The sequence below is a fragment of the Amborella trichopoda genome, chromosome 10 (assembly GCF_054954075.1).
Source record: "Amborella trichopoda isolate Santa Cruz 75 chromosome 10, AtrichopodaSantaCruz75HAP2 v2.0, whole genome shotgun sequence".
Classification (NCBI taxonomy): domain Eukaryota; kingdom Viridiplantae; phylum Streptophyta; class Magnoliopsida; order Amborellales; family Amborellaceae; genus Amborella; species Amborella trichopoda.
Window position 1 is genome coordinate 40169778 of NC_142345.1, and position 22552 is coordinate 40192329.

The window sequence follows — 22552 nt, forward strand, 5'->3', positions numbered from 1 at the left end:
ACCATCAATTTTCAAGTTTTTCAAGTGTTCATAGATTCCCTCGATCTACACTATTTTTAAGCTTAATATTATAATTAGAGATGAAAATAAAATTTCAAGCCATTACAAAGATTTCCAATATTGAAACAACATCTTTCAACACTATTTGAAGGTGCGCCGTAGTTTTATTTTTTAGGACTTCGGCCTTATTCAAACCACACCCATAAGATAAGCACGTGTATAAAAGATGCAGTTTCTATAAGGTCTAGGCTTTATGAAAACAAAGCAAAGCCTCACCTTAAATTATCGGCCGGAAAGCATATTGAGAATCTCCATGATTGCACTAAAATTAATTTTCAACACCGACTATGAATTTTATGCTAAAAAATAGTATAGATCTTGAACACTTGTTTTTAGGGGAAAATGAAGGGCCTAAATAATGTGCTACAATACATATACTATTTTTAGGACTTGAAGTCTTACTTTTTTTCACATCCATACTATTCAAGCTTGAGATGATCAATTTGAAAGTTTTTTGACGCCAAAACATAATTTTCAATGAGTTTGAGGTGAGGCTTTACTTAATTTGATAAAGGTGCAGCCTTATCAAAACATTTCTATATGTAAAATATGCCTCTTAGGAGACATCCAAAACTTTTAGTATACAAAAAAATTTCTATATGTAAAATAATCTGGGTATGGTTTGAATAAGATTGCAATCTTAAACAATCAAATTAAGGTGCATCTTCAAACTTTGTCATAAGATGCAATTTTGGTATAAAATTTTTTTAAGATGGTGTGAGAATCTATTTTTATTTACAACCATAAAATTTGAAACTCCAAAAACTGATGCAAATAAAGCTTATCTATAAACACATAGAAATATTAAAAAATAGAAGGTCCAGATAATGTGTTTCAAGATATACTATTTGTAAGACTTGAGATCTCTTTTTTTCATTTATATTTATACAACTTGATGTCAGAATGATCAATTAGATATTTTTCTAACATCAAAATAGAAGTTTCGAAGTATTTAAAGGTGCACCTTAATTCTACATTTTAAGGTGTCAACTTTATATAATTTTTTTCCTAATTTTATTGAGGTCACTGTGTAACAATAGATAGTTCACTAGCAAAGTTAATTATAAAAACGGGTGCCATTTGTATAGAGCTGAGGCTCTAAACAATTGAAGTAAAGTGCACCTTCAAATAATATCAAGAAATGTGGTTTTAATATTGAAAATGATAGCTTTAAAATATATTTTTATTTTTAATTATAAAATTTAAATCTTTAAAATAATATAGATCGAGCATATCTATAAAAATCTTAAAAATTAAAAATCTAAAAATGCGTTACGAGATGAACTTTTTTCAAAACTTGAATCCATATGTTTTCTCATGCCCATAAATCTTCAGGTCAAGATGATGAATTTGAGCATTAAAAACAACCTCTTCCTGTGAAAATTTTGAGATAAGCTAGAGCTAGGCACTATATATACTTTTTCTTATAATAGTACGAACGATCTAAAATTATAAGGGCTTGAGTGTCATATACAAAAAGCAAACGATTGTTTTCGTCCGTTTTAGCCGACTATAGGCGTGTTTTGGTCATTTACCTACCTATATAAACGTCGCTTCTCTCTCCCATATGTACGCTCTTAATCTGAGTCCCAGTATAAAAGAGAAGGCCTAGAGAGAGAAAGCGAACCTTCAAATATCACAGGTCAGTTCCATCACCCTATAAAACCCAGCACCTTTTCGCTCTATATATAAACGCATGGCGTACACTTCCTCTTGCTTCTTCTCTCTCTAATTTTGCTGCGATTTTTTTGATCTTCTTCTTGTGTTCTGAGATTTTTTCTTTGTCGATTTCAATCTTCTTCAATGGGTTATGATTTAATGGGTCTATGTTTTTTCTCTCGTAACAATTCTTTGATGAGAGTTCGAGAGTCCTTGCGCTCGAAGAAAAACTCAGAGAAGGTTGACCAAATATCTGTAAAAATGAACTGGAAAAAGGTCGGAAATAATGACTGAAATATGGGGAAATTTGAAGAGAAATTGATGTTTTTTTAAAACATGCAATTTGTTGTCTTTTCTTGGTTAAAGTTTACCAGAGGTTTCTTGAGTCTCGTGGTCACTGATTTTCAGATGAGTCTTTAGGGTTTTTTTTTTTCTGGCGTGTTATTATTGAATTGAGAGATCTCTGTGAGCTCTTAGTCATTTTTCCCATTTTCGTGATCATGACTCCATGGAAACCTGATTCCCAATTCGAGCGTGAAAAAAAACAATCTTTATTGTACAGAGAGAAACCTCAATGTGCTGATTTTCCATAATTAGGTATCATTCCTTTTACTTCTTCAAAGTAGGAGTTCTTGTGTTTTTTTTTTGTACTATTACATAAGTTCCATGAAAATAATAGAGGAAATGTGCAAATGGTCTTTTAATAATGAATTATGAACGTGCTATATGTGGAGACTTAGGTACCACAGAGTAAGAATGGCCACATTCGAGTTGTATCGAAGATCGACCATTGGGATGTGTTTAACTGAAACTTTGGATGAGATGGTCTCTAATGGGACACTTAGTCCTGAGCTTGCGATTCAAGTGCTAGTGCAATTTGACAAGGTATATTTTTTGCAAACATGTGATTGGGGTGCCCTTTCTTTCATAAAGTTACTCATCTAATTTCACTTCAATGATTTCATTCCTGTCTATAACATATAAATACTCTCCTGTTTTTGTCTCTTGAAGTCAATGACAGAGGCTCTAGAAACCCAAGTGAAGAGCAAAGTCACTATCAAGGTTAGAATTCAATATTCCCATAATGCACATGCTGTTAGCCATTGTTTTGTGGATTAAAAGCATTCCTCTTAATGCTGTTAACATGTGACTTAGTGTGGAAGATTTAAAGTACAGAATTTTATCTTGAATTTTTTGAATTTTTTCTTTCTATCTTGATAATTATAGGGCTTCCTTTACTTCATTTTATCCATTATTGTGCTTGGAAGGAATTTAACATTATTTGCAACGTAACGGGCAAATGTTTTATTGGACTAAAGGTAGTAACTTTTATTGAGAAAATATTATCACTGTTCTAAAAATTGGAGGTTCGACTTGGAACCGCCTGAGCCGATTCGGGACTGACAGGTGGCATCTTTGATTTTATCCCAAACTTAGGACACGGCCAAATAGGCCTAAGAAATGTATTAAAAAAAAAGTTCTTATAAAGGCATTGTTATTCGAATGATCTGATTTGAATATTTTAATTTTTATTTATTTCCTTTGCTTTATTTGTTTTTATTTGCTGAGTTGATCGAGCCAAGTCACCGACTCGAACAGTCCGACTTGGCCGAGTCTGCCTAAGCCCCCATGCACGATGCCACTCCAATTTTCACTGCAACTTCCCTAACCATAGCGTAGAAAACCCCATCATGTATCCAAATATCAAATTGTAACAAATATTTTTATCCCATGCTTCCCTAACCCTAACTGTAAAATGTTTTGAGCAAAGATGTGTTATCCTTAGGAAAGAAAAGTTGCTCTCCCAAGCTGCCTGTTCTCTGAAATAGTAGATTTGCCCTAAATTTAGAAAGACCTGATGATTTAGTACGTGATGAGAAATCCAAATTGGGAAAGTATAATGCTGATGTCAGATCAAATTGCTGAAATTATGTGATACCTGCAAAATGGTGTATATTATATACTTTTGGTTTTTACCTTTATTTTTCTGCGGTGGTGGGGGGGGGGGGGGGGGGGGGGGGTGTTGGGGATTTGAGCAACATCTCAATGCAATATGAATTGCTAGAATGCCTTGTGGACCTCTCATTCCTAGTGGAAAAGGTCCATCTTGTTTTAAATGGCAACAGATCTATGCACCTTTATGAATGTTTTACGAAACACATTTAGGCATGGAAGGTAATGGGGACACAATTGGCAATGTGGGCTAATAGATTCTTCCAATGCCTAGTTTTGGAGGTGGGAGAAAAGGGGAGGAGGAAGAGGAAATAAGAAGGGGGGTGGGGTGTCATTGCTTGCTTGGAGTTCCCTAGTTTGGTAGCCTCCTACAATAAATATATAAAAATGGAGAATTTATTTCCAAATAAAATGTTGATATTTTTATTTAAATACTATGTAGATGCAAAATAAATAAATTAAGAATATGAGTTTATTATACTTATCATTAAATTTACTCAAATAAGATTTGTGAGTAATAACTCGTATTTATTTACTTGAGTCTTATCATATATAAGTCTTCTACAAAACTACAGTAAAGATATTTATTTGATCTTTTAAATGTTAATAAAGGATAATAATCTGCGGAAATCATATAGAAGTCCTACCCTTGTCTTCACGTATTCCTCTTTATTTCAATTAGAAAAAAAAAGCATCAGGTAGAGAGAACAAATATATAGAGAAAAAGCGATAGAAAGGAGACAGATCACTCACTTGTAGCAATTTCTTATGAAAGATGAAACACCTCGAAATCTTACAACAATTCATGAAAAAGTTGGACCCACCATTCCTATATTAAATGTGGCTTTTAGGAGCATTGTTTAAAGCTCACTTTCTGATTGATGCAAATTTAAGAATATCTTCCCTTAGAAAGTTTTATGGAACTTGGATTTGAATAATTATTACTTTTTTATTGTTGGTATCCATTTATTCCTTTCTTTTCAATGGATTTGCATTAATTGCTTTCTTTTTTGATTGATATGCATTTATTGCTTCTTTTCCTTTAGAAATGTAGAGGATATGGATGTGTTAACTTGTTGACCAACTGTTATTGAATTGAGATCGCGCTTCCCCATTGAGAGATTGTGACCAGACCCAAGCTCCTAGAGATCCTACTCGGGGTCGTGTTCTTGTGTGGGATCGCCACCCATGCAAGGATATCCTAATAACTAAATTCCAAATAATGTTCCCAAAAAATTGATGTTGCGCACATAGTTGACTTGCTAGGGGGATAGGCCGATAGGGCACATCAACAAGCAAGGTGTAACGCGAGTCCCTTAGACCTAGGGAACCTCAACGGATGATAGGTTGAATAAAGGGAATGGCCATTTTCTGTCAGCTAGAAGCAGACACTGAGACTGGTGTTGATGGTCTAAATTTAGAATCTTTTTTTTTTAAACAAAAGAGAATTATCTTGAAAGCCACCTGGATTTTTTTTTTTTGGATAATAGTCACAATATATTACTAAATAGAGATAAAATACGAAGCTTCTCACGAGAAGTTAGAGTGTAGCCCGTAAGCTAGGTGCTCTTATACAATAAGTGCTTTTGTATGAACAAAAAGAATCAAGGAGTGGGGTGGGGTGGTTGGCAACCCACATGATCGGTGCTCGACCACTCATACTAGTATAGAGAAAGTGACAAGGGAGGTAAAGAGAAATAGAGAGAAAAAGGCAGAGAAGTTCAGATAAACTATTGAAACTAGAAGAGAGATTAAGAGGAAGAGAGAAGGCAGAGCAATACTTAACAAAATGGTGATAGGATGGAGAGTGGAGAGAAGGCATCTCTATGATGAGTGTGTGTCGAAAGGGGGGGCCCTGTGGGGCCACCCACAAGCTAGGTACTCAACCACTCAAGCACAATGTAAGAGGGGAGGAGGAGATGTGAGAGCTAGAGGAGAGAAAGAAAACCACCTGCTCGGGTGCTATATACAAACTATACATGTTAAGAAAGAAATAAGAAAGAGAGAAAAAGAAGGCACCCCAATGAGGAGTGTGTGTGTCAGAGATGCATGGGGGCCACCCACAAGCCTGGTGCTCACAGATAGAAAGTTAGAGGGCTTAGCCCTGCAAACCAGGTGCTCAAAGATGACCAAACTTTGTGTCCAAAATACCAGAATTTGAAGGGTTATACCTGCAAAAACAAAAATGAAGGAAGAAGGAGAATATATGAGATGAAGGAAGAAGGGGATAAGAAAAAGAGGCTAGAAAGAAGGAAAGATGAGAAAGAAAAGGAGAGACACAAAAACATGATGAAGATGTTGAAATGAAGCAAGTCATGAGGTTAATGGGGGCCCCCAGAAGTTGTCTCACTCCTTTGCCAAAGTGCCAGCTTTCGTGTTAGCCTCCCATCAAATGTGATGAAAGCTGGCTCAAAGTTGCCTGGACAAATGAAAAATAGAGTGAAAAATGCGAGTGTGACACTAAGGACACTGACTTCTCTTGTTGGCCCAAAGAATGATATTGACATTATCCCATTTTGTGATGAGATCATTCCCCCCTAATGGGGTCAAACCGAGAGAGACGTTCGAGCAAAGCGTTGGCCTCAGTGTAGGTGGAGTCACTGGTGCCTAGGAAGCCAGTGAATGAGAAAAGGATATTAAGAAAACAATCTATGGAAGATTCCGCCATAACTACATGATCCTGCATTTCCCTACGAGCAACTGTCAAAGTTTAATTTGATGGTGTCCCTGGTGGATGGACATCGATGGGAAGAGCAAAAGGGCTTTGGGGGTGTAAACTTGATTATGTCTGACCGATGAGAACTGAAATTTGATTTTGCAATATGTTTCAGAGGCTTGAAGTTAGATGCCCAAAAGATTGTGACGATATGTGCGGCCTCGACAATGGTTGAAGTTGAAGGCCTAGAAGTGTGCTCCAAAAGAAAGTCTTGCTAGGTTTTGACTTTTGTTAAGTAATGCGTTCATCGGAGAAAGGTCCCTCCAAATTAATTAGAGTGCACTGGAGGATGGAAGTTGATAGATACTTATCCTCCTTGTATATGATTGCGTTATAGTTGATTCTATGAGACCAGTGATGTAAGACTAGTAGACTACTAATAACCTGTTGAAAAGGAAGCATGTACCATGCAATGAGAATCTTTTGGTGAATGAGAAAAGCTTTTTGTAGAGAGAGAGTGAGAGGCCCTCTTGTGGGTTATTTCCTTTTCCTCTTGTGCTTGTGGGAGCATAGCAGAGGACTCGGATCTGCACGTTTTGCTATCTTCTTGTTGATTTCTTGTTAACATTTTGTTTCCCTCTCTAAAATGCAGTTGTATTTGCCGGTTGTTGGCAGCCGGTAATTTTCAGCTGCGTCATGCAGATCAAGATATGGTTGCTACGAAATTTTAATTTTAATTTTATTAATTTTATTTTTAGAGATGTGGGTAGACTTTTTAGTTTTTTATTAGGGTTCATTTTTTAGAAATAGGATTAGTATGAGTTTTCTTGGTTTAGTTGATAAAGTCCTTTTCTTTACGAGGTCCATTTGTTTATCTTAGGATAGTCTTATCTTTTAATTAGAAAGGCGGATAAGTTTGTTTTTCTTATGAGTCCATTTTGTTGAATGTTTTTAGGAAGATGAAGCAAATTGGTTTCCTTTATAGTAAATATGCGTTGAGTTGGTATTTTCTTTATTTGAATAAGTTCTTTCCTTATTTTGGATAAGGACATGGGTCACGTGAGATTGGATAAGGACTTCCATTTTTGTAAGGAGTCTTCAAAAGCAAGTTGTAAGCGTATAAAAAGGAAGCATGTAACCATGCAATGAGAGTTTTTTTGGTGAATGAAAAAAGCTTTTTGAAGAGAGAGAGAGAGAGCGCCATTTTTGTGGGTTTTTCTTTTTTGTGCTTTGGTGGTGCGTGGTGGATTCGAATTCCCACGTTTGTGCTTTCTTCTTGTTGATTACTTCTCAATATTTCATTTGTCTCTAAAATATGGTTGTTTTGCCTGGTGTCGGTTGCTAGTAATTTTCAACTGTGTCAGATGGTATCAAAGCGTCAGTCGATTCTTATGAATCGTGGTGTTTGTCGATAGGCATCATGGCTCGTGGACGTGGTCTATGGCTGGGTACTAAGAATGAGCTCATCCAGCAAGAGAGAGACGTTTAGGATATAGAGATCGAAAATTTGATAAGGCAAGTAGTGGAGTTGACCAGTGCTTGGCACAAAATCCAACCTTGATACATTATGGTGACGGTAGTGAGTCGGACGTTGTTTTCGAGAACCCATTCTATGCGCCCTTTCTGCATTGGGAGCCACATGTTCGGGAGAACAAATCATGAGATTTAGTTGATCTACATGATTTTAAGGGGAATGAGGTTGATTTTGGCGTCGATCGTATAAAAAATCAACAGGTTGCAGATTGGGATCTGCCACCAAGTTTCGATACATACTTAGATGAGGATCAAGGGTTTGACCATTGAATCTAGTGCTCATTTCAAAGATATGTATGAGGTGTGCCCTAAGTTTAAGCTTGAGCCATTTCTATGTGGCTGAACATATTCTATTGACATACAACGACCTTTCCTCGAGGATTGGTCACCTTCAATGCACGATCGTTGTGTTATGATTAGTGCAATTACGCATAAGTCATAGGATCGTGTTTACAAGTCATCTTCAATGCACGATCGTTGTGTTATGATTAGTGCAATTACGCATAAGTCATAGGATCGTGTTTACAATGTTTGAATTGAAGAAGGTTGCGAGGCTATTGAAAAAATTATCTTAACACATTTCAAAAAGTGAGGTTGAGTTTTCTCCAATCAGGGGAGAATGATGCAGATCAAGATCTGATTGCTACAAAATTTTAATTTTACTTTTAGAGATGTGGGTAGACTTTTTATTTTTTTTATTAGGGTTAATTTTTAGAAATAGGATTAATATGAGTTTTTTTGGTTTAGTTGATAAAGTCCTTATTTTTAAAAGGTCCATTTGTTTATCTTAGGATGGTCTTATATTTTAATTAGGAAGGTGAATGTTCGTTTTTTTATGAGTCCATTTTTTTTGTTGAGTTGTTTAAGGAAGATGAAGCAAATCGGTTTCCTTTTTAGTAAGTATGGGTTGAGTTGGTATTTTCTTTATTTGAATAAGTTCTTTCCTTATTTTGGATAAGGACATGGGTCGCGTGAGATTGTGATGCTTGAATAAGTTATTTCCTTATTTTGGATAAGGACATGGGTCGCGTGGGATTGTGATGCTTGAATAAGTTCTTTTCTTATTTTGGATAAGGACATCGGTCACGTGAGATTGGATAAGGACTTCCTTTTTTGTAGGGAGTCTTCAAAAGGTTGTAAGTGTATAAAAAAGGAAGCACGTACCATGCAATGGGATGTGTTTGGTGAATGATAAAAGCTTTTGTAGAAAGAGAGTGAGAGAGCCCTTTTTGTTGGGTTTTCTTTTCTGTGCTATGGTGGTGTGGTGGAGGACTTGGACTCCCACGTTTGTGCTTTCTTCATGCTGATTTCTTCTCAGTTTTTTATTTCTCTCTCTAAAATGCTGTTGTTTTGCCTGGTGTTGGTTGCCGGTAATTTCAACTGCGTCAACATGCTAATCAGTTCATGCTGAAAATTAGAAGAGATGGTAGAGATACATGTTATTGAGTGACAATCTCTAATATGAAATAGCAATCAACCTCATTATGCTTCTTTTACACATGAGGTAATGGATTTTTATGCAATCCAAATGGCACTAATTGACTCCTTATTTTAGGTAGTTGAATGGAACAAACGATTGATGAATAAACCATTATTTGCCACTGTAATAGATTTCTTTCATTTCAAAGCAGCCGCACACTATTTGCTGCATTGAAAGAAAAAAAAGGAAAAACTTAGGCAGGTGTCCTTTCATGCTATGGTTGCCTCTATGGGGTCCCTTAGGCTTAATTGGTCCCTCCTGGATAGGCTCAATAGTTGACTCATATGGGCCTATTGGGAAAGAATTTGGTGATTTTTAAGTATTGGTTATCCTCTATGGCTTAAAGCTCCTCTTTTGACCGGCCATTAGAATAAGTTACTGTCTTTTCTCTGGACAGCTACTGGCAGTAGGATCACATGCTTCCGTGGAACTTGGCAGATTTTTTAATTCATTACCTGTAAAGAAGGGTAAGGATGTTTTCGATGCCACCCCAAACGATGATTTGGGGCATTTTGTATGGATTGGTTGATTTGTAAAAATAGAAACAAAAAATTCATTTAAATGAGGCCAGTGTGGATGACCGAGTCCAATGGTCTTTCATCCATAGATGAGATCTTCAACCACAAGCGAAGTAAAAAATGGGCTCACCCTCTTTCTTTTTACTATTTTCCTTCCATGAAATGAGGCTCTAGATGCTCTCTCTCTCTCTCTCTCTCTCTCTCTCTCTCTCTCTCTCTCTCTCTCTCTCTCTCTCTCTCAAAAACCCAATGTGATAAGAGATCCTCTCTCTAGAATTGCTTCAAAACCTCTCTCAAAAACCCGACCCCATAAGAGATCCTCTCTCTAAAAATGCTTTGAGTCCTGGCCTCATCTCTGTTTTGCGGTAATTCAAATAGAATTGAAAGAACCATTGTGTTGTCAGCGATAGTTTGAAGAGTGGCTGAGTCATTTAGCTCTCTAGAAATGCTTGTTAAGAAATTACCAAACCAGAGTGACTCCATTATTGGTAATCTCCTAAATTTAGATAAAGAAATCAAAACACTCCATTAAAGGCATTCAAGCTTTAATATCTATGAGCTATCTCCTAAATTCCGACAGAGAAACCTTTGAAGAAAATCCATTAATGGCTTACAAGGTTCTATGCCGTGTCCATCTCCCATGCCTAATTACCTCTTCTTCCAAGCCAGGATCCTCTCAACTAATTCTAAAGCCCTAGGGACCCCCTCTGCAACTCTCCTGCCTCCCCATCCACCTGATAGACTTATGATCAAATTATCTGCGCAAGTGACGGAAAACTCAAGAAGCCCGAAAAACCTGATCCTCTGTTCCTTCATCATACTTCGTCAGAGCCAAAACTAACTGATCACACAACTAATTTATCATCCTTTAAGGAAGGTCAAGACCTTAATCTCTGGTCTTTGTAATTGCCACTGCTTTAGTTGGTGTATGGGTAGATGCAGGTATGAGGTTTGAGACTGATGAGGCCAGCTGAATGCCCATGCCCCACAAAGTGCTTTGGATGGTTCTCATCCCACTCCTAGTAGTAGCCTGCCAACCCAATTTACCCTCTCATTGATATAGGGAGCGACCATCATCTAGACTCCATTATTGGTAATCTCCTAAATTTAGATAAAGAAATCAAAACACTCCATTAAAGGCATTCAAGCTTTAATATCTATGAGCTATCTCCTAAATTCCGACAGAGAAACCTTTGAAGAAAATCCATTAATGGCTTACAAGGTTCTATGCCGTGTCCATCTCCCATGCCTAATTACCTCTTCTTCCAAGCCAGGATCCTCTCAACTAATTCTAAAGCCCTAGGGACCCCCTCTGCAACTCTCCTGCCTCCCCATCCACCTGATAGACTTATGATCAAATTATCTGCGCAAGTGACGGAAAACTCAAGAAGCCCGAAAAACCTGATCCTCTGTTCCTTCATCATACTTCGTCAGAGCCAAAACTAACTGATCACACAACTAATTTATCATCCTTTAAGGAAGGTCAAGACCTTAATCTCTGGTCTTTGTAATTGCCACTGCTTTAGTTGGTGTATGGGTAGATGCAGGTATGAGGTTTGAGACTGATGAGGCCAGCTGAATGCCCATGCCCCACAAAGTGCTTTGGATGGTTCTCATCCCACTCCTAGTAGTAGCCTGCCAACCCAATTTACCCTCTCATTGATATAGGGAGAGACCATCATCTAGAGTGAGAAAGAGAATGGTACTTTATGGTGAGAAAGAAAAGGGGATCTCAGAGGGAGAAGGCTTTAGAGTGCAAGACAAGAGAAGGGGACTTTAGAGCGAGAAAGAATAGGGGGGTTTAAGAGAGAGGGAAGGAGCTTTGGCATGACATAAACTTTCAGTGATAGTTTCAGTTAGCCATGTCAAAATTTCATTGAGTTCTAGTGGGTTGTCATTGAGGGCTTATCACCAGGCCAAAATGGCTGTTAAATTTTATGGAGTTCATGGAAATTTAGCAGATGACTATGTACATTCTTTTTTTTTTTGGGGGGGGGGAAGGGGGTGTGGGTGGGGAGGAAGTGGATTGGTTTTTATGTTTTGTCAAATATGCACTGATATTTCTTTCTTTCATATTCGGGGAGAAGCTGATGGATATTTAGATCAAACAGCTATAGAGAATGGGAGCATGTCTAGCCTATCTAATGGATACTCTCTTCTCCTCAATCTTATCGTTTTAGCCCTTAGTAACTTTTCCATTATTTTAGTTTGTTTTCTTGAACTTCTCTAGAAGCAACATTTGATCTCTCTCTCTCTCTCTGCACTCATGTGCAACTAGGGGTATCAATAATGCATTATTTAAAAGTTATAAACCAAAGAAAAAAAGAAAAGGCTCTGTTGGGTCTTCTGAATAAATATTCTCAACTGAGTATTGCAAGAATGGAGCTGTGTTTCTTGATGATTCATTTCTCCAAGTCATCTCTTACGCGAATCTTTGGTGGACTCACCACATCGTTGATCTTTATCTTAGCCATTAGATCTAGTGATTTTACCAATGTTTTGATTAACTTGTTGACGGCTGTTTCATCCGAAAAGAAGCTCTTTATTATTTTTCTCTCTTGGCTCTTTCATTACTTGGGAAGCTAATTTGGAGAAGTCTGGGGGGTCAATCTCGTACAGCGTGTGTTCTGCCTCCAGTTGTTGGGCATATTTGTCTTCTTGAAGTAATTGGGGAATTCACACATTCAGAGTTTGCATTGATTGTGAGTTACTAAGTTGTGTATGCAGCCAAAGTCTTGTGCCCTTTATGATTTGTAAACTCTGTAGTGTGAGTTCTTATGCTACTATGTTAAATTAATTGTTCATTTTCTTGGATGTTTTTATCCACTTAAATATTTTGTTTTAGCCAATGTTTTAAAACCCAATGATTCTCAATCTGGATGGGGAATCGGTCGGAATTGAACCAGTTCCAGGATGGTGTGGGTCCCGGCCTAGTTCACCTTAGAAATCTCCTCCCCCCTTTCATATTTTCTTTTTTATTTTTTTTAACGCTTATCTAATTAAATTTTATTTTTATTTTATTTTATTAATTTTTAATTTTTTCTGGATCACTGATTTGCACCGTTCTTGATCCCCTATCCAACAACTTGACAGGGATTTGTGGGGTGAGCGATGCATCCCACCAATCCGGGTCTTGAAACACTGGTTTTAGCGTTTTGAAGTAGTTCTTTGATTTGGTCTCCATAGCAGATCTTCTTCAAATACCCAGAACATGAGACAGCAAGGTGAAGCATGTGTTTGCACATACACACACGAATTCAATACTTATCTTATTTGCAATTATATCACTCAACACATCTGACTCGCTGAGTATGCTTCTTACACAAGTGGTTCACCGAGAATGTAAAGACCAACTGACTTGTCTACTTTTAGTAAAATGGAAAGCCACATATTTCACATAATGTTTAGATGTGGTTGATTCACCGAATGGTGTGTCAACTAAAACCACGGTGAGTTGACTCATCTGAATAACATGACCTAGTCGGCTTGCTTCATGCATCCACTGAGGCATTTGTGTGTGTGAGGATCATTTTATTCCTCATGCACCATTTGATATATGGTAGACAAAATCCATGTCTGTTCATGGAAGATATTGGTTATTATTTTAGAGTGATTTAAAGGTCAGAAGGATATCAGAGCTTGGTTTCTCTGTTTATGGAAAAATATGAGCCATTTTTTAAGGAACTCCTGTGCCATATGTTCTAGGGGTTCACAAGGAAATAAGGTCTGCCTTTTCTCTATTTTGATGGTTATCGGTCCTGATGAGGGAATTGTGTTGTTTTTTTGTGTTGACAGGGGCATCTTCACACATACAGGTTCTGTGACAATGTCTGGACCTTCATTTTACAAGGCGCTTCCTTCAAGAATGAGGAATGCCAGGAAAATGTGGGGAAGGTGAAAATAGTTGCTTGTGATTCGAAGCTGCTTTCACAGTGAAATCCTGTCAATCATCAAGAAAAAAATGTATATCTGTGCCATTTGAGTGGGAGTTGTTTTGACTTACAGATATCAGCTGCTTTCCTTGAATAACAATCTTTTACTGCAATTTACTTTTCTTTTGGTGTCAATGCAATACATGATACTCTCGTTGAGGTCTCTCTCTCTCTCTCTCTCTCTCTCTCTCTCTCTCTCTCTCTCTCTCCACACATACACACTGCTTTTGCGAAGTTTGAGAGTGTGAGAGAGAGAAACAATTGCATGAAAGGAAATAGTTTTCTCCATTAATATTGCAATGTTGGGTATCCTAAAAATATGGAATTTAAAGTTTTAAGGGTTTGTCAGCTAGTACTGTTGCTCAGTGAATTGCAGACTCGACCAAGGGATTCAATGACCTCTCTTTTGATGCACTTTGAATTTCACGAGGTTATGTAATGCATACGAGTATTTCACAGGTGAGACAAGTGCCCGAGGAAAAGAATTGATTTAGATGCTCTATGGAACTGGGGATTCATGATCTCCATTCATTATCTTCTCATATGGTTCGAAATTTTCGAGTTTTGATAGCTGGTTGCAAGCTGGGGTATAACAATTCATGTTCTTGTTTATATGCTGTAAAAGTTAGAATGTAAAATAGATCAGTCGTGGATCTACACTTTGTCCCTGTAAAATACATTTTATGTGGTCTCAAAGATTATCATATTCTCGTTCTGGGTGTTTTGTCATTCATTCATGTGTTACATATCTTGTCTCGGTCAGTTCGATCTGCTTTTACCCCGAATTTTGAGCTGTTGATTATAAAAATGTACGCTTCTTTGCCCATTCAGTTTTGTTTGATCTTTTTTAAAAAAATTTGATTAAGTCTTGGATTTCATAAGATATAATATAGATCTAGCAGATCTATAAAAACTTGAAAATCTTTAAAATTGACGGTTTAAAAATGCATTATGAGATGTACTATTTCTAAAACTTGAAATCCATTTTTTTCTCATTTTCATACATCTTGATATCGAGATGATCAATTTGAGGACATTTGAGCATCAAAACAACTTATTTTAGTGAAAATCTTGAGGTGGGCTCGAATTTGATTGTCTAGAGCCTCGGCTCTATATAAATTTTTCCCTTTTACTCTTTTTTACTTTTTATACAAAGAGGTGAAATCCGAGTGGCCAAAGTTCTAAAAGAGAATTCTTGAACTTTATGATGAACGTTGAGCCATACAATTTAACATCTAATGGCTTGTACTACTTGTGACCTCGTTGCAACGTAGATAAATGATATTATGGCATGCCACTCGAGTAAAATAAATGATGATATCGTTTTTGGAGATATTGGACTTCTTGAGATTTTATTTTTAAAATAAATGATGATATCGTTTTTGGAGATATTGGACTTCTTGAGATTTTATTTTGATTTTGGCTTTCTCATCTTTTATAGATGAATGGGCCGATTTACCCCTCTATTAAAACCAAAATCTGAGGGCCGCTTTTTATTTAAAAAAAAATATATTTTTTCCTCTGTCTCTCTCTCTCAAAACCACGCCCTTAAGCTACTCCCTTCTCATATTTTCTCTCAAAAGATCCAACTCATTTCTCCCTCCCCTCACATTCTCTTTGTAAGAACTCATATTCTTTTTAAAACTGAATTCGATTCAAATAAGATGTCTGAGATATCAAAGAACAGAGAGAAATCACATTCCAGGGATTTCTAAAACTGAATTCGATTCAAATAAGATGTCTGAGATATCAAAGAAGAGAGAGAAATCACATTCCAGGGATTTCTAAAGGTACAATAGAATTTTTTTTCTTCCTCTTGATTTCTCACTTCTTTGTTTTCAGTTTTAGAGAGAGAATAAGCAAAAACAAGACTTGGTTTTTAGAGTACTGTGAGAGAGGAATAATGGGTCAACCTTTTAGAGAGAATATAATTTATTTATTTTTTTTGGGAAAGAAAATGTGAAAGAAGGGAAGAATGAGTTCTTAGAGGAAAAAAAAAAACCAGTCAAGGGAATAATGGGTTAGATTATAGAGAGAGAAAGAGAGAACGTGGTAAAAAATAGCATAAAAATATTCTTTAGAAAGAGAATGATGAGAGAGAAGAAACCATTAAAACGAATATTATGTGAGGTAAGGCTAAAAGGGATTTGTGCCCATATGCCCCCTCTATTCAAAGTAGAGACCCCAAGTCCACATCAAGTTATCAAAGAGATTCAAATTGCTTTTTAAAAAAAAACCAAATTTATAAGCCCTTTTTTTTAAGAAAAAGTTTATATAAAGCGAGGCTTAAACAATTAAATTATGACACAACTAAAAAATTCATTTAAAAAGTTGTTTTGGTGTTGAAAAACCTTCAATTCAATCATATAGATTTCAAGATGTATGGACATGAGAAAAAAAATATTTCATGTCTTGGAAGTAGTGCATCATGTTACATATCATTTAGCCAATTAATTTTTAAGATTTTCAAGTATTTATGGATTTACTCTATCTACACTATTTTATAAGCTCTATAACCAAAGATGAAAATAAATTTTCAGACCATAATAAATATTTTTATACTGAACCAACATATTTCGATACTGAAAATGTGACCCATTTTGAATGTTTTTGGCACAGTTGAATACTCTCTCTCTATTGTTGAATATTACTATCTCTCTTTCTCTCTCTAGGCAGATAACGTTCCCTTTCTGTCTGGGCCACACATGTTTTTAACATTTCAGGAAGGCACGAGCATGGCGTCTAACGAGGAAGATGATCTCCCTGCTTTGAATCCTAAGCTTGCGGATATCATGGAGTAAGTTCTATTGTTCTTCGGAGAGTAAGTTCTATTGTTCTTCGGACTTCAATCCTTAGTTTTATTCAGAATTCAGAGCATTCTGCATTTCTGCTTTGTTCCTTTACAGAAATTTATAGAAAACTGGGGTTTTGTGTTGTATACATGGAATTGTCAGTTGTTTGGATACATTCTGTGGTTGAGGTTTAATTGCATGCTAGAGATGCAAGCACTAGTAATTCCGACTTGTAAAGAGAGTTCCTTGATAAATGTCGAAAGTATAATTGTTCTTTATTGTCTGATTGCTATATCCAATCCTTAAATCTTTGTATTATGTGATTTCAGAGAAGATAACTCGGTGTCTTTTTTTGGGGGGTATTCAGCTTAAAGACTCTTTAAATCTCTCTGACCAGTTCAAGCTTCATATTCTAATTTTGGAATAGAACCATAATGAACCAAGTCTTTATTTTTTTTCAAAACTCTTTGGCCTGCATAAGTTCTTAAGAATCGTGAGGAAAGTAAGTTCCTAAGGTGATGGATAGAGCTCGTAATGTTTCCTTTTATTTATTTTTATATCATGAGCTTGCGCTTATTTCTGGAAGGGAACGTAAGCTTAATATTCATATCTGATGGACCAGTAAATCATATCTCAGATGCAGAGGTTCTTTGAGAGTAGATTGTACTTTGTAACTTTAGGGTTTTTGTCTGTCATAAAAAATCTGTAAGAAACTCAAATCAAATAGTTTCCAATGATTTGACAGAACTGGCGGTGTTTAATCCCTTATCGGATATTTATCACTTGTATGTGGGTTTCACATTGAATAGTGCTCTGTTCCGTGTATGCAATGCCACTCCTTCTGTGTCCCATACCATCTTCTTAAATTTGCAACAAGTTTAAGAGTAAACTATGTATCAGTATTTTAATCAGAATTTATAGCATACATAGATCTTCAAAGTATGTCGATTCCACAAATGGCTCCTAGACAGTCCATATGGCAAATAAATACTCCTCTACACCACTTAATATCACACAGCGTATACTATTGAAGTTTAATTGGTTTTTATCATGTATATATGTGCATGTGTGGAAAAATGTTCCTTGGACAATAGGGTTCTCTTGGATCCAAGGAAATTGGATCCTTGAGAAACAGAATTTTGCTACTTACACTAAACTCATCTTTATATTTCATATTAAGCTGTTCCTTAGAGCCTGGTTGTAGAAACAAGATCACATATTTCGAAATACAATAGAGTTTTTAGGAGGACAATTGAAAAGTGATCCCCTTTTGGAAACCCAAGAATTTGAGCTCCTTGAAATTAATGTATGGACTTAGAAGTGGTTTCAGAGGCATACACAAAGAAAATTGTAAAAACCAGAAAGAGGGAGCCCTCTAGATTTCTCCAAAACAATGCTATTTTGTATTTAACATTTTTCTAGAGGATAAAGTTGTAGTACGAGACTGTAACCAAAGGTGCTGACTTGAAAATATGACCCCATCATGAAAACCACCAGAGTTTTGATCCTCTTATTACAGGAGACGAAGTCTTCAAATGCTGTCTCTAACTGAAATGGACATCTTCATGGAGGGGTGCCTTCTGCAAACCCATGTTATGAGCACTTGACCTGCCATGAAGACTAGAGAAACGTCCAATCCTGTCAGATAACTGGTTCAACTGATTGCTTCAATTAACTCACCAAAAAAAAAAAAAGTTTCAGACAGCTCATTTTAGACAGCTCATTTGTTTCAGCTTATTTAGGTGGAACTCACTTGGTTTTCCTTGTTCAACATCAATATTTTATGAAAGGTAACCCTGGTCAAGCTAGTTTAAACGGTTGGAAACGTCTGGCCATGACAGTGTTGCTGTCAATGAGAGCTGCCAATATCTCTTCCTCAAAGTGCAAAAACTTAACATTGAATATACTTTTTTGGATTTTGTAGAAAGGGACAATTGAGAGTGGAATCAGTTAAATTGAGTTTGCAGATATCCCTAAAGGCTTGTCAAATCCATTAACAGAACAATAATGATTATATGATAATTATGCTTTTAAGTCCTATACAAGAGTGGGACCAAGTGACCTTAATTCTATGAAGCTATAAATGACTATATAGAAAGCTGCTATTGGTGTGTGCTCTCTGTCCCACCAGTCCCACCCTCTTTTTGTCCTGATGGGTCAGCTGGGTTATCAGTCCTTTGATGTGTACAGATCCTCGATCTTTTTATATGGTTAAGAGATAACCCCATTTTTTGAGAGATGTACAGAGTACCCAACCTGTGGGTGACCTATACTTCATTTTGTAACTTCCTTCTTTGTGAGTTTTCATTGTATAACGCAAAACACAAAACACAAAACAGTGAACCTTCTTTCAGAAAAAAAACAAAAAAACAAAAGATTGAGAGAATAATTATCATTAATTTGTAACGAAGCCCTCAAGGCTTTACTATGATGACTTGGGGTTAAATGATGTAAGGACTTCGTGTCTATATAAATGACTAAGAGGACCACATACGACTTCCAAATTGCAAAGATGTTCTCTCGTTACATGAATGATGCTAGATCCCTGTTATGTACAATGTGACAACCATGATCCTATTTTGTATAATCTGACACGTTCCTGAAATTGATACTTTCCCTGAAATAACTTTGATAAATCTAGCAGTGTTTATTTGTTAACTTGATATTTATGTCTCTCTGAGATTCCTTTGGTGAGAATGTGTACCAATTGAGAATAACAGACCCACCATCTTGTTGCTAGGTAACATGATAACAATTCATCTGACACCTCATCTGACAGATATAGTCTCCGAGTGTCGCTTATATATTTGTTAACAACACGAACTGTGCAAACTAACTATGTCAGATCGACTTTCAAGTAGGTAATTAAAGCACCCTTCTAGTGATCAATACTTGGGTGTCCTTGGATAGCCTCTCAGATGTGGATAGCTTCACACTTGGTAAAGATATGTGCATACGCTTCCATTCAGTGAGCAATTATTCCCTTATATTGAGAAAAGGGCGAGCAAATGACTAAGCAATATCAGTCTTTTTTTAAAAGAAAAAATTAGGTCTAGCTGGGTGACTTGGGTGTGAACGTTGGACATTGGTGAAATGTTATGTCATAGGCACTAAAGCACGAGCCTTTACCCTAGCCCCAATACCTGATGAATATGTCATGTGACCCATTTTCGCCATCTCATATTAAGGATTTGTCTTATGTTTCAATGTACTAGCTGGCTACGGCATCTTCCATGGTTAGAAGATATCTACGTACACTAGAAGAACAATTTTCTAAGAAACTTCTAGTCAGAGGAAAACCAGAGCAATCGCTATTGTTCTGCCTAAATCCACTGTAGAGTTTTGTTTTCCTCAACCTCTTCAAAATCATGAAGAGCCTACGTGAGGCGATGTAACATGGGGGCGACAAAATACGGATTATCTTCCATTTGGATCCCTTACATCCATATTGAAGGAAGTGCGCACATGCACATGTGTGTACTGCTGCATGCTTCTTTGTACAAACACATTGTTTGGGCCCATTTGAAATAGGGCCCAGTAGTTCACTGCCATAATGGCTATTACTGCAGAAACAATGGTTAACTTTTGTTGGTTTACAACTCATATTTACAAGTAGCCCGCCACCAGTTTATATTTTAAGTTTCTGGGCCCTTTTATTTAACTAATCCCACCATACCTCTGATAACTTTTACCATATACATTTTTTGAGGGGGTGTATTGAAATAGAGTCATAGGAACCTCTGTGGTTGACATCCACTACTCCACTTTACCTTTGGAGATACATAGTTAAATGTGCTTACAAGCAATACTAGGATTGAGGGTTTCTTAGGATATACCTGTTTTTCACTGAGCCAGTTGCTTATGCACACTTGTTTTGTATTATTCATGATTTGCCATTTCCTCAGGTTCTCAAGCAATAGCAATAACTTACAGGTCTACTATTTATATACTAATGCACGATGTCTTGTATAAATGTCTTCTTTCTAGGTGCTTGTCTTGTATCAAGTACTAATATATTATCTTTCTTCAGGGAGTCCGAAGTTGCAGAATACATAGAGAAGTACAACAAATATGAGGCAGACTATGTTCGTAGATTGAAAGCGAAGTACTTTTCAAGAAAAGCTTTTAATGGAGGTAAGTATGCAACGAAAGGCAATAATCAATCATTGAACATTGGACTCTGTGTGGATAAATAGAACCTCTTTTGCTTGTGGAACTCAAAGAGATACATCAAAGAGCGGCCCTCTAGATTGTTGCAATTATTTATATGTTATGGACTAGATCTGGTTTTATTTTGAAGAACGTTAAAGAAAATAAAAGCGACGAATACTCCTGGATACATTATTTCTGAACAATCCGTGTCATGTTTATTCACTTTTGTATATTATTTGCTAGATCTGATTTGAACTGCACTTACATTCTTCTTCTGGTTCATAGGGAACATATTTGACAAGGAAACACCTATCGAGGATGAGATCATAAAGTCGAGCAGGTGAGGCATGAGTTCCTAGCTCAAGAGATTCGGCTTTTTCCTTTGGGTTTCTTTAGACTAACTGTTATATGTTATTACCTTAGGTTGCCTTGCATGAAAACCTACAAGGATTCAAACTCGAACAGCGAAGATCAGAGCCGATCATCAGCACCATCAGTAGATGCCTCCATCAATTTGCCCAGCAGGAAATCTCAATGTAGGAGGAGTGCATGAAAAATGCTGGCAACTAGTGTTAATATCCATACTAACATCGATGACTCACTGTGAATCTCTCAGAATTCTCTTCCATTAGTGTTATTACACGTGTTCCAAGATTTCGTATTTTGATTACTCACTTTCAGCCTTACGGAATTGTCTTCTCATAATGTTGTTATGTATGTGTACCAGCTTTTGGTCCCTATATTTCTCGTCCTAGGTGCTAGTGAAGTGCGCACGATGCCATGGATTAGTTAGTATTATCGAAAGGTCTTCTTGTGTTCATGTCCTCGCATACTTTTCTTGCCAAATTTCTACTGTTTCTGCCATTATTTTAAGAAGGTATGCTGTGCTAGAAATTTTCAAAAAAAAACAGGTTAATGTCTTGTTGACATTGGACAGTTGTGGATATTCTAGCAGAATGTTTTAAACTAAAGTGCTGCTAGAATAGTATACATAGCCCTTTGAGAAAGGATGTTAAGAGACTCATTGCACTTGGAAGAATTCTGGTCCAAATTTGTGACTAATTCAATAATCTCTCTCTCTCTCTCTCCTTTCCCCTCCTCCCAGCCGCCTGTGGGCCCAATTTGCATTTTTTCAGATTGACATTAAGGAAATTAGACAATAAGATCATTTATCTTTGGCAAAAACATTACAATCACAATTAGCCAATGGATGTAAATCTGATGGGGCTCATTGTCCAAAAGAGATTTTATCAAACTTTCTGAAATGTTTCTAGCTACTCGATTTCATATCCAATGGCTAGAGATGATTGCCACCTTGTCCCTATAATGTACAATCCCATGACCATATTCATCAAAGATTGAAAATTAGCATAAAATTTGACCATGGTATGGAACTTAGAAGTATGTCAAAAGTTTTAGCTTTTCACGGGACCTCAACTTGCATATAGAATATAAAAAACTTGAAAACGAAGAAAGCAAAATAATATTAAGAAAAAGAGTGGTTGACCACGTTAGGTAAAGTGGCAGGTAGAAAACTGTTTAAAAATAAGAAAATATTGAGAAGGGTGTGGTTTCTATAAGGTTGCAACCTTAAACAATCCAATTAATGCACATTTGCAAATTTTATAATAATATGTAATTTTGGTGAAACAAATTTGTAGGATTATCTCAAAATCTATTTTCATATCTAATTGTAAAATTTTAAACTTCAAAAATGGTTAAAATCTAGTAGATTTATAAACATATGAAAATTTTGAAAATGGATAGTTTAGATAATGAATTGCAAGATACACTATTTCTGGGATTCAAAATATTTT

The 22552-nt window shown here is 36.4% G+C and overlaps 1 protein-coding gene across 5 annotated transcripts; it reads left to right on the forward strand.

The window, feature by feature from the left end:
- Window positions 1-1631: 1631 nt before the first annotated feature.
- LOC18434003 (transcription initiation factor IIA gamma chain / TFIIA-gamma (TFIIA-S)) lies at window positions 1632-21555 on the forward strand. Of its 5 annotated transcripts, none has more exons than XM_088848877.1 (7): window positions 1632-2316; window positions 2454-2604; window positions 2731-2781; window positions 13655-16588; window positions 20614-20717; window positions 21021-21075; window positions 21159-21555. In XM_088848877.1, the coding sequence occupies exons 2-4, from the start codon at window positions 2476-2478 to the stop codon at window positions 13793-13795; spliced, it is 321 nt and encodes a 106-aa protein (XP_088705003.1). In that variant the 5' UTR covers window positions 1632-2316; window positions 2454-2475; the 3' UTR covers window positions 13796-16588; window positions 20614-20717; window positions 21021-21075; window positions 21159-21555. The 5 variants fall into 5 exon arrangements, with proteins under 5 accessions (XP_088705003.1, XP_088705002.1, XP_088705001.1 ...); XM_088848876.1 differs by having other exon boundaries at window positions 2460-2604; XM_088848875.1 differs by having other exon boundaries at window positions 1632-1702.
- The last annotated feature ends 997 nt before the right edge of the window (window positions 21556-22552 follow it).